At 43.9% G+C, this 12,502-nt stretch overlaps 1 protein-coding gene across 6 annotated transcripts in view; it reads right to left on the bottom strand.

The window, feature by feature from the left end:
- LOC311146889 (transcriptional repressor p66-alpha-like) overlaps positions 1-12,502 on the bottom strand; it is a 56,366-nt gene that overhangs the window by 24,755 nt on the left and 19,109 nt on the right. For 4 of the 6 annotated variants that reach the window (XM_084183507.1, XM_084183510.1, XM_084183509.1 and 1 more), the window contains exon 2: positions 840-1,379. In XM_084183507.1, the coding sequence (XP_084039633.1) occupies positions 840-1,375 (536 nt within the window). In that variant the 5' untranslated portion in view covers positions 1,376-1,379. Of the gene's footprint in view, positions 1-839; positions 1,380-1,543; positions 1,625-12,502 lie in introns of those variants that run through there. The other 2 variants (XM_084183506.1, XM_084183508.1) reach the window with 1 other exon arrangement.

The raw sequence follows: 12,502 nt of genomic DNA, 5'->3' as shown, positions 1-12,502 counted from the left end.
GTGCATACATTTTTGTGTATGGGTGGTCCCGGGGATCGAACCCACTACCTTGGCGTTACAAGCGCCGTGCTCTACCAGCTGAGCTACAGAGGACCAGTTTGATCAGCATCAATGAAATGTGGATTGCTGTAAACCTTTATCGATATGAATAACCCAGTTTAGACTGGAAAATGAAAGTTAGATGTAGAGTAAATGATGAATTCTAATGAGACGGATTGTCAATTCTCAGAAGTGGGCATTACAATAAGCAGCCTCGTCCTCCTCAGGGCTTAGCACCTTGAGAGTGTGTGTGTGCATGTGTGTCGCCCCATTACCACTTCCTGTGGATTAATCACTCATCCAAAGCAGGTCACATGACCCTCCACTCAGGCATCATCACGTGACCCTGCCTCTCACACCGCCCCCCCTCCCCTCACTGTTCCTTCCACTGTGGAAACCATGGCAATGGCTGGTTGGAACCGGTTTGTGACACACAGGCTTCATTTTGTGGAGGGGAGTTTTAGGGTTCAGGTGGTGACAGGGGAAAATGGAGGGAGGGCCAGGCACGGGAAGTTTTGAAGGACAGTTTTCTTTTGAAAAATAAAAATAAAACTGCCCCCCCCCCTCCTTGCCCCCCACACCGCAAATAGTAGGTACTCCGTTCAATAAGAGCAATGAAGATTCCAATTACAAAATCTTCTTAAAAACAACTTTCTTTTTATCTCATTGATCTCTCACTACGCCCCCCCCCCTGACCTCAAGTCAGTTTTGAATGGCATAGAGTAAATGGTACTAGAACTATAGTAAAAGGAGCTTCTCTCACATCAGTTTTTAGGAGAATAAATACAGTGTGGTCTCACCCTCTAGACGTGCTCATATCCAGCGCCTGCTCTCTTGTCTGGACCTCCACTTTAATGGTAGCCTTCACCTCCGTTGCCGCCATCATACCACTAGCCACCTTCGGTTCCGACCGCACAGTCCTGTTCCGCCCATCTAGAGGCACCACCCCCTTCACCCTGACCCGGTCGCTGTGGTCATTCCACTCAGTCCGGTTGTCTAAGCTCGGTTCTGACCATTTCGGGGCCCGGTCCGGCTCTGGCTCCTTTGTTGGTTGGGACGGTAACACTAGCGGTAATGTTAACTGGGGTAGTTCTGGTTCCTTCTCAGGCTTGACCACAGGTTTAAAATGGTCTAGGTCATCTTTTGTGGTTTCGGGTTGTGGTTGTGGTTTAGTTGAGCTCTCATCATCCTGGTCTGGAGCTCCAGTCTCTGCCCGGTCTAATTTGGGCTTCTTGCTGTCGGACTCAGTGGGAGGGGCTTCGGAATCAGGGGACGGGACTTCTCTCCCCAGCGCCCTCTTCTGACTGCGCGTCTGACGAACAGCCTCCTCAGACATCCCCCTACAAAGAGACGGACAGAAGACGAGTTGGTCAGACATTCACTTGAATAGACAAAGCTGACATCAATAGACAGTAAAGCATATAGCCTTGGACCAGGATGGGTATAGCTGACCTCAAATCAGTTGTAAAACAAAGTGTATAGAACTTGGACAGGCATAGCTGACCTTGAATCCATTTTTAGAGATAAAGCCCAGCTGACCTTGAAGCATTTACTGAGGACAGAGGCAAAACACCACGCCAGATTCAGTCCCTCTCTATTAAGCTAGCTAAGTGGGCACCAGATGTTGTCCTGTGGGACAGAATGGAGAGAGACTTACAGTAGTTCCCTCTCTCCCTCTCTCTCACTCTTGTCTGTCAATGGGACTGATGGCTATGGGATTGGAACACACATGACCACCTTGGTGCCAGCTACCCAGATGCTAGCTGGTCTTAATCCCTGCTTCCCATTTATACACACACACACGCATGCACGCACACACAGAGGAAGACAGCTATAGGGAAACAGTTAGACGAGGTGCCAGGAAACAAGTAGAGAGACTTGACTAGACTGAGGCAAGACTAGACTGTCTGTAGGAGATACTCCGAGACTAATCACAGTCATACTAACAGACAGACAGACACTATAGACAGACAGTACAGTGAGGAGTTGTGTCCTGCGTCATACATGCGGACTGGGGTCCCAATGCTGACCTCCATAAATAAACAGAACACTCACTCAGGCCCCTTGTCTGCCCAGTGACGCACGGCAGGAAGCTACGGCTTTGGGAAAAAACAGCCACATTAACCAGAATAGGGTAGTTTGGCGGCAAACATGCAGCACACACTGCCACACTCATTACTGTACCTGGGCCACACACACACACATACATCTCATCTGATAAAAGAAAGCGGACTCAAGTTTTTTTTCAACCTCTCTGACATCACTGAGGCACACATGACCCTTCCCAGGATTCATAGGGAGACAAAGCACTTTTTCTAAGAACCAGTCTAAACCGGTTGGCGAGTGATTGTGTGTGAGCATGTGTGTGTATGTGAGAGAGAGAGAGAGAGAGAGAGAGAGAGAGAGAGAGAGAGAGAGAGAGAGAGAGAGAGAGAGAGAGAGAGAGAGAGAGAGAGAGAGAGAGAGAGAGAGAGAGAGAGAGAGAGAGAGAGAGAGAGAGAGAGAGAGAGAGAGAGAGAGCGAGAGCGAGAGAGAGAGAAAAGCAGTTTTTAACCCTTTGAGTGCCAGAACGGAAACTCAGTTTCTACACTAACAGACGCTTGTATAAGTGGTAGGGAGTGAGAGAGAGGGGGGAGTGACGATAGGGAGGGGGAAAGACAAGGGGGGGGGGGGGGGGCTGAGGGCGGTAGCATTCCAAAACACACGTCTGCCGGGAAGATGAGGGAAGAAGAAAAGGAGGGAGGGAGGGAGGAATGAAGCGCCCAAAATACTGATGCACACTCATGTCTGCTGCTGTCACCACTACAACTCTGGGTAGAACTTTTCTGTAGGCACTAGGTAGTAGGGCCTACAAGGCACATGTCTAGGATCAGCTCACTCTCCCCAAATCCTAAACTCATCTATTAGGGCAGAAAATGCTAAACTAACTTCAGATTAGTGTCTAGAGCAGGGATGTCAAACTCATTTTCGATGCTCCCTGACTGTCTATCAATGTAGGTCCATTATCATTTCTACACAGTTTCGATTTGGTTTTAGTCATTTTAAAGTATATTTAGTTAATTTCCCACCCCCCTTGCGGGACTGTACGTTTGACACCCCTGGTCTAAAGGCTACTTGATCCTATTGTTACAGTGAAAAGTGCAATGTCACTGTCTACAGAGTGTAGTGGAAGTTGGCCCTATCAGCAGCCGGTCCAAGGGCAGTTCAGCTTTTTAAAAGGGAAGGTCAGGATCTGAACGACTTAATGGCTGACAGGTTTCAGGTTACATCTCTATGGCAGCTCACACACATCCACCAAGATGATATATCCATCCATCAGAAAGCTCTCCCCCTTCGCCACACACAGGAAAGGCCTACATTGGCATGATCTTCATCATCTCCACCATCACCATCACATTAATGGCTGACAGGTTTCAGGTTACATCTCTATGGCAGCTCACACACATCCACCAAGATGATATATCCATCCATCAGAAAGCTCTCCCCCTTCGCCACACACAGGAAAGGCCTACATTGGCATGATCTTCATCATCTCCACCATCACCATCACAGACCTGGTTCTCTTATACAACAGTTATCAGCCAATAACAACACACAATCAGGCCCCTGCACAATAACCTAACGTAGCAGGCGTATATGAAACGCCTGAAACTACATGCCCCACATTCTGGTCATGACGAGAATAATTTTTTTTTTTTTAACTGTTGGGGGAGGTTCTCTTCTGCAGTGTTCAACAAATCGAGTAAATGTGAAGGAGGAGTTAAGATGAGGTGTCGCAATTCTGGATGGAAACCCCTTCAGAGAGCCAGCTAGCAAACGTGCCGTAGCTAACTGCTATATGTTTCACAGTGGACTGTAAACAGCGAGGCGCACGTCCAAAAGCACAAGTTGAGTCACAGGCTCGCTTCCTTTTCCCCTGAAAACCAGACTTTTGCAGACTCCGCTGAGTTCTTCTGCACAACCACCACCGACCAATAGAAGATAACACGGTGTCTCCGTCTGCAACGCCGCATCTGTTTGTTTTGTGGCATTTCAGTCCTTTGTCTCCGTGACCTCTTGTCCTTCCTGACCAAATGCTACTCTTTTTGTTTACTCCGCTGTTCACCCAATCTGTATGTCCCTGTCTAACTAGGCCTAATTGTATAAAAGATGTTGAAGATAAAATAAAACTTGCTTTATTTTATTGAGTATCGTACCTTGTAATTTTTTCATGATATCCAAGTATCAACTTTAGGACATCAACACACAACACACAACAAAAGGCTACTTGACAGGTTGATTCCAACTATAGGATACAGATGTAGGTATGCTATGCAATGATATTGCAGATTTTCCAAGATCAGATAATCAGCAAAAACTCAGTCTCTGCTGTAGCTATCATGTCCAAGCCCAGGTCCAGTTTGGATTCTGTAGCCTTGAAACCAGACTGAGTAATCACTTCTTCTCAGCAGCAGTTATCTGCAGCCGCATCAGTCTTCAGCCTGCTGTTTACTCACTAATACAGACCTTAACCCTGGTGAGAATATATTTTTTCTATCCACACTGCGGGATTCGACCCATCTCAATGGATCTATGCAGAGCCACACATTATGATAGCTCTAGAATCAACGATGGGCCTGGCTATAGCCAAAATAAGGCTCCCTTAAAACACATGTAATCTTTAAAGATGACAGACACACAGGGGGACTGAGACCCTTCTCTATGTATCAAACCATATGTCTAATCTGCTCTTTCAGACTAGATTTTAGGCCTATAATGACAGACAAAAAGACAGACAGACATTTTTTGTCACACACTCTTAATAACCCTTTCCGCCGCCTAATTGATCGGCTAACGGATGAGATGGGGTTTTACATAGTGTGTGAGTGGCAGATCTTCAGAGTCTTAAGGCGTCAGCATGCTTCAGTGTGCTCGCATACTCCATTAAAATACCTTCGCTTGAAAAATTAGAAAAAGGTGGCAATAGTACTGTTTGTCCATTTTGAGATGCCATAGCCAGTATACACTTCCTCAAAATAGTCCGAATTAATTTAAGATAACTCAAGAAATCTGTCATTAATTTTGACGTTTCTGTGGAGGAGATCTTAGTTGCGCAATTTTACATCCAACTAAGATGTTTGGTGCAATATTTCGCAATGAAAAAATGTGCATGAAAACGAGTCATCTCCTTGAATTACAACAAAGACTTTATTGAAGAATCCCTACTGTTGACCAATCACCGATGAAGGGGCATAGACTTCGGCTCCGAACTTTGGCTTGCCTCAAGAAAAAATGTAATGTGCGCAAAGAGCCGAAAAAACCCTTACTGAATTACAAAACGTCACAAAATGTCGTCGTAATATATGCACGAACATCTTCCGAACTGTTTCGGTTGGGAAGCATGCGGACGCCTTCAGCCAGCCCTGTGTCTGTGTGGGGTCAGGGCCAACACAGAGGAGCCAAAAGTTGGGCCTTTCACCATAGGCTTTAACATGTTAAACCTATGTCCAATGGTATGTTGGACAGAAAAGTTGGTCAAAGGTGATAGTAGAGAGAAAATGTATAGTATTTCAACGACCTGCTTGGATGAGCTACAGTACCTCTCTCTGAGCTACTTCAACATTCTACACTGATAGCTGATGGCTAGGTTTTTCGGAACTGTGCAATTCAATGGTTTACTTTTCGAGCATCTCTCTGAATGCTGCAAGTAAACTACACAGAGTCTAGAATTTGAATTGCTGGCATCATTGCATTTGCATAATACAAATGTACATAACGGCATTGTTGGGTAGATTACTTTTTTTAAATGTGATCAGTTACAGTTACTAGTTACCTGTCCAAAATTGCAATCAGTAATGTAACGTTTGGATTACCCAAATTTAGTAACATAATCTGATTACTTTATGTTACTTTTAGATTACTTTCCCCTTAAGAGGCGCAGGTTAGCGTTTTTCTTCATGAATCTTGTTCTGGTGGTCACTAGCTGGCACTGCCCCAAGTCATAAAATCTGATTTTTTTAAACCCTAACCACACTGCTAACCCTAATGCTTAACCCTAACCTTAAATTAAAAACCAAAAAAAAACATTTTTGTTTTCAGAATTTTTACAATATACCCATTATGACTTTGCAGCTGGCCCATTTAGAGGAAATCGCCCAGTTCTGCCTAAAGGACAAAACTCATCCCAATAAACTTCAACCTGCTTAAGAGGCATTAAAAGAAGACCAAAATGAATATTACCAACTGAACAACATCTATTCCAGGATAAATCAATGTTCGAGTTTACATAGCTGGCCATAAATGGATGTTGCATTTTACTTTCTGGGTTGGTTCTGTAGGCTTCTTCTAACCCATTGCTTTCTACTACAGATAAGCCTAATAATACAATTAGGCTAGATCTTTACATAAAAAAAATCTGATTTCCAGTCGTTCCAACTAATTGAATACCCCTTGATCTTCAAGAATAGGACTTGGAAATATCGATTGTAGGAGTCAAAAGGCCCTTTAAAGAAGAATTATAATTTATGATTAATTTGAAGGATATGCATTATTATTTAGATGAGCTTCCTATATTATGGCTACTTATTTACCTGAGCCATAATTGACTGCTTGAACCCGCCCACTCTACTGGGAAGCAAAAGTCAATATGGGGAGGTAGTTTAGGAAGCTAGGGGGGAAGTCCTAGCACTGGTTGGAGGCTACACAATTTCCAACCACCACCAACATTTCATATTATACTTTACACATAACACACTGATGTACTCCCGAGTGCCGAGTGGCGCAGTGGCTGTGCCACTAGAGATCCTGGTTCGAATCCAGGCTCTGTCGTAGCCGGCCGCGACCGGGAGACCCATGGGGCGGCGCACAATTGGCCCAGCGTCGTCCAGGGTAGGGGAGGGCATGGCGTTTGCAACGCCAGGGTTGTGGGTTCGATTCCCATGGGGGGCCAGTATGAAAAAATAAAAAAATAATGTATGCACTCACTAACTGTAAGTCGCTCTGGATAAGAGCGTCTGCTAAATGACTAAAATGTAAAAATATTGTTCTTGAAAGTTTAATTTAGTTATGAATGAAAACTACGAAACCCTGGATCTAAAGGAGAACAAAGGAACAAAAAGGTGCATTGAAACTTAATCAACTATTGTTATGGCAGTGGCTAATTTAGACTTGGAAGCCACTACATCAAGTTGGAAACTGTACGCTTTATGGATTTCGCTTGCTTGTGAATAATAACGGAAAATGCCGACGCAGGATTTATAAATGAACAAAGGGCTTGTGCACGTAAAAGCTATCGATAAATAGATTAATTGTGTGTTTACGGATACGATAACTACATGGAATAAATAAATGTTTGCAAATGCTGTTGATTGTTGCTACTTGTGGGGATTGTGAATATTATGAAATAGTTTAAATCTGTTTGTCGTTCTAGGCTGCTCAATGCCTGCTCATGGAATGGAAACACTAAATCAGTGTGCCTGATCAACACAACTGAAACAAATACTAGATTGCAAATACAAAATTTGGATTTCAAATTATCGTGATTGAAGAAGTGTGACTTTGCGTAAATGATGGATGACAAAACCGAAGATGGAAAAAAATTGTGCCTATGGCTGCAGAGCAAAAACTGACTAAGTTTTGCCCTACAAGGAAACATTAAAATAAAAGCGCTCATGGTTAATAAAGAAAATGTTGACTAAGTTACTTTTCTTGCGGATGGGTTTCAAAGTATACTGAATGAATTCATACAGCATAAATCCGTTCAAGCTCTATTATTAGATGATGACAAGGGATTGGTTTGACCCCCAAATTATAAGGTTTGATGGATTTCTGGATAATGTGGATAAATAAGTTGGTGATGCAAAATCTCTGACCACTGAACATCCCCCTGAAATAGATGCCGATGACAGTGCATCAAAAAACTCTAGGAGACCCTCAAAAGCTTCATCCACTTCAAGTAGGATACAAGCTGAAGCTAAAAGAGCTGCTCTCTTGGCCAAGGCAGAAGCACTCAGAAGCAAAAATACTAGCTGAGCTAAAAGCCAAAAAGGAAAACCTGAAAATGCAAGCCCAAATAGCAGCATCTAATGCCAAAGTCAAAGTTCTGGAAGAACATGAAGATTCCTTCCAAATGGGAACAAAGACGCCAAAGGATGGTATGAATTTATTTCATGAGGAGTCCAGAAGAATGAGGCCTCTTAGAACCCTGGAAAAGTTCAATCCATCTTCTGTGGAGAACTCACCAGAGGAGGATGAAATGTACACTAGTCCTCACCTGAACCCAAAGCGCAGTCAAGACGTATGGCCTAGGAGTAGCCACCAGCATATATCATCATGGCCAGCAGGTGGCACCAATATGCCAAACAATTCTGAGCAGGTTATATTTGCTGATGTTCTACACAGACAAAGCAAAGCTTTATTTCTTAGAGCAATATACAAAATGGTCAAGCAAGAGAACTAGTCCGCAGCTGTCATCATATGGAACCTGGGGTGGGTTACAGGGAAGCTAGGAGGCCATTAGAACAGCATTTTGGAAATGGAATGAGAATATCAACTGCTTACATGGAGAAAGCTTTGGGCTGGTCTGCCATTGAAACTGAGGATGGTAATGCTCTTCAGGCATACACACTTTTCTGGCGAGGATGCTGCAATGCTATGCAACATATTGGATTTATGGATTAAATGAATATCACCTCAAACATGAGAATAATCATTTTAAAATTACCATTCAAACTTAAGAGACAAGTGGAGATCTGTAGCCTGTGATATTCAAGAATGAACTAACAAACAAGATTGTTTCAGAAACCTTTTCATTGAGAGCCAGGCCTGCATCACCTCTGATCCAGTTTTTGGAGATATCCAAGACCCTTTCACTGGGAATAGAACTCCAAAACCCAAACCCCAAACCCTAAAACCAAAGCTTCAGCTGAAGTCAGGAAGCAAGGGAAGCTATGCTACACTTGTCAGTCCTGTGACTGAAAAAGAGAAACCTCACCAAAGTGAAAAGGAAACAAGTCAGAAGGTTGCACTGTAGAAACCATGCATGTTCTGTTCTGGCGACCACACCACACTATGGAAGCATGCAAAAGGAGGTCAAAGCCACATAAAGAAAAGGTTGAGTTTCTGAGGTATAAAGGCATCTGCTTTGGATGCTTGATTAAAAGGTCATATGAGCAAAGATTGCACGAGGAAATTAACATGTGATATTTGTGAGAAGAAAACACCCCAGTGTGCTACACACTAAAGTGGAGGAGAGGGTTGAAAGTTCTTCCAGAGAGTCTGCTGGAGAGACAACTGAGGGCACTGTGTGCAATGCTATGGTTTCTCTTTCCACAAGTGGCCACACTGGGGCCGGCAACAAAGGCTGTAGTTTCGCCATCGTGCCTGTGCAAATCAAACATTAAAGAAAGAAAACAAAATTTTCAGAACCAGCTTCTCCGGCAGGATGGATCAGTGTGGTACATCCCACACCATTGGGTGTAACACCCAACAAAGAAACATATCAGTGTTTTTTGACTGTAATGCTTTGTTCAAGGACACTTCACTCAACAAAGAGCTGCTGCAAGGCCCAGATCTTTCAAACACCCTCCTAGGCGTTCTGCTGAGGTTTCGCAAGGAGCCCATTGCTGTAATGGCTGACATAGAGGGCATATTTCACCAGGTCAGAGTATCCCCACAAGATGTGGACTTCCTGTGATTCTTCTGGTGGCCTGATGGAGACACAAGCCAACCACTGGCTGAGTACCGGATGACAGTTCATCTGTTTGGAGCTGTCTCCTCTACCAGTTGTGCTAGTTTTGCACTAAAGAAAACCGCAGATGACAACAGGGATAAGTACGATGATAAGATCTGTAAAACTGTAAAAATTAACTTTTATGTGGACAACCTTCTAAAATCAGTGCCCTCAGAATGTGAAGCTATCACTCTTGTCAAGGATCTGATGGCAGTCTGTGCAGAAGGAGGATTTAAGCTCACAAAATGGATCAGCAACAGTCGTGCTGTCCTGGGCTCATTGCCTGAAGAGAGAGCCAAGGATGTTAAGGAGCTCGACCTGGATAGAGAGACCTTACCAGTAGACAAAGCACTTTCAGTGCAGTGGGATGTTCAAGAGGACACCCTCTCCATCAGAACAGCCATGAAAGACCAAACTATCACCAGAAGAGGCATACTATTAGTCGTCTGCTCTGTGTATGACCCTCTAGGATTTTTGGCTTCATTTGTCCTGACTGGAAGAAAAATACTCCAAGCGCTATGTAGACTAGACTGTGGATGGGATAGGGAGATCCCAGCGGTCTTTGCTGTGCAGTAGAGGAAATGGCTTTTTGATTTAGAACAATTGACTTGTTTCCATGTGTCCAGATGTATTAAACCCGCTGGTTATGGAAAAGTAAACGACCATCCCCAGGCTGGAGTTGGGGCTGCTGTTTTGGCTGTGAGGATGGATTCAATGCTGAGAGATGAGCCTGAAATCAAGTTGGAGGAGTCTGTATTCTGGACATTTCAAATGAATCAAGAAGATTCCACACATTCGTCTTAGTCATAAGGGAAAGGTCCAGACCCTCTCAATTGAGGTACGGGACATCAAAGCTCAACCCAGCAGATGATGCTCCTCGAGGAATGAATGCGGAGACATTTCTCCAATCAAAGCGATGGATAACTGGCCCAGAATTTATGTTAAAGGGTGAGGTTCAATGGCCAAAACTGCAAGGGGAAATCAAAGAGATTTCAGTAGATGACCCAGAGGACAAGAAGATCACTGTGAATCATGTAACAGTCAAGGGACTTCAGGATCCAACAGCCACACTGCTGGAACACTTCTCAGAGTGGAGGTGTTTTTAAAGAGATGTAGCTAGGCTACTGAAAGTAAGATTTGTTCTGCAGCAACTGTGTCAGAAAATAACTGACACAAAGTTAAAATAAAAAGGCTGTAGAAAAGCATATGAAGTAGTTCAGAGCTTTTTGGGTGCGCAAAGCTTGTCTGTTAAGGACATGACACAGGCTGAGAAATCCATTGTAAGATGCAGCCAGTGGCAATCTTTCCCTCAGGAGATTGCTGATCTGAAGGAATATGGGCATGTCAAAAGAAACCGCACCATCTTCAGACTGGATTCTATTCTGCAGGATGGACTACTGAGAGTTCGAGGAAGGTTGAGGAGGGCTGCAATGCCAGAGGATATCAAATATCCTGTCATTCCTGGTAAAGGCAGCCACCTCGCCACATTCATCTTGAGAAACATACACAAGCAGATTATACACAGTGGACGGAATCATATGCTCTCCAAATTAAGACAGAGGTATTGGATAGTGCATGCCAACTCTGCTACAAGAAAGATCTTAAAATAATGGCTAACCTCCCCAAGAGCCGTGTATCACCTGACCTGCCACCATTTACATGTGAGCACGGACTACTTTGGACCGATAGAGGTGAAGCGTGGCCGCTGAAGGGATTGAATCATGGAAAGATTCAAAATAACTTGTTGCCTGATGGAATAAAGTGGGTATTCAACCCACCCACTGGATCCCACCACAGAGGTGTGTGGGAGCGACTGATCCGTCAGGTGAAGTCCATACTAACATCGGCCCTGAGACAGCAGCCATTGGATGAAGAAGGCATGCAAACAGCTTTATGTGAAGTGGAAGCCATCTTGAAAGATCGCCCAATTACTGCTGTATCTGACGATCCCAATGACCTTGAAGCTCTCACGCCTAATCACTTACTGCAGTTGAAAGGAAAACCCATCATGCCACCTGGACTATTCAGGAAGGACGACTCATATTCCAGACGGAGATGGAGACAGATACAATACCTTATGGATCTGTTCTGGCCTAGATGGATAAGGGAGAACCTTCCTTTGATGCAAGAAAGGCAAAAGTGGAACCTCAAGAAAAGGAGTCTCAGAACAGATGATTTGGTGCTTATCGTGGACAGCACAACACCCAGGGAAACTTGGATGATGGGAAGGCTCATTAAACCTATTCAGGACTCAACGGGTCATGTAAGGAGCATAGTCCTTAAGACCAAAACATCTGTCTTGGAATGACCCATCACCAAGCTATGCTCCAGATTATTATATATACCCGAAAAGTACACCCTCATTCAGAATTATGGATTAAATAGCTTTTGGGGTGTACAGTATGATATTAGGAAGAAAGAAGAAATTGAGTTTTGAATATGAAGATTTACAGTGCATTCGGAAAGTATTCAGACCCCTTGACTTTTTCCACATTTTGTTCCTTTACAGCCTTTTTCTAAAATTGATTAAATTGTTTTTTCCTCCTCATCAATCTACACACAATACCCCATATTCAGACCCTTTACTCAGTACTTTGTTGAAGCATCTTTGGCAGCGATTACAGCCTTGAGTCTTCTTGGGTATGAGGCTACAAGCTTGGCACACCTGTATTTGGGGAGTTTCTCCCATTCCTCTCTGCAGATCCTCTCAAGCTCAGTCAGGTTGAATGGGGAACGTTGCTGCACAGCTATTTT

Source organism: Coregonus lavaretus (assembly GCF_964263955.1).
Source record: "Coregonus lavaretus genome assembly, chromosome: 19".
NCBI lineage: Eukaryota > Metazoa > Chordata > Actinopteri > Salmoniformes > Salmonidae > Coregonus > Coregonus lavaretus.
Note: the sequence above shows the minus strand (reverse complement) of the source record. Positions and strands in the feature narration are given on the sequence as shown.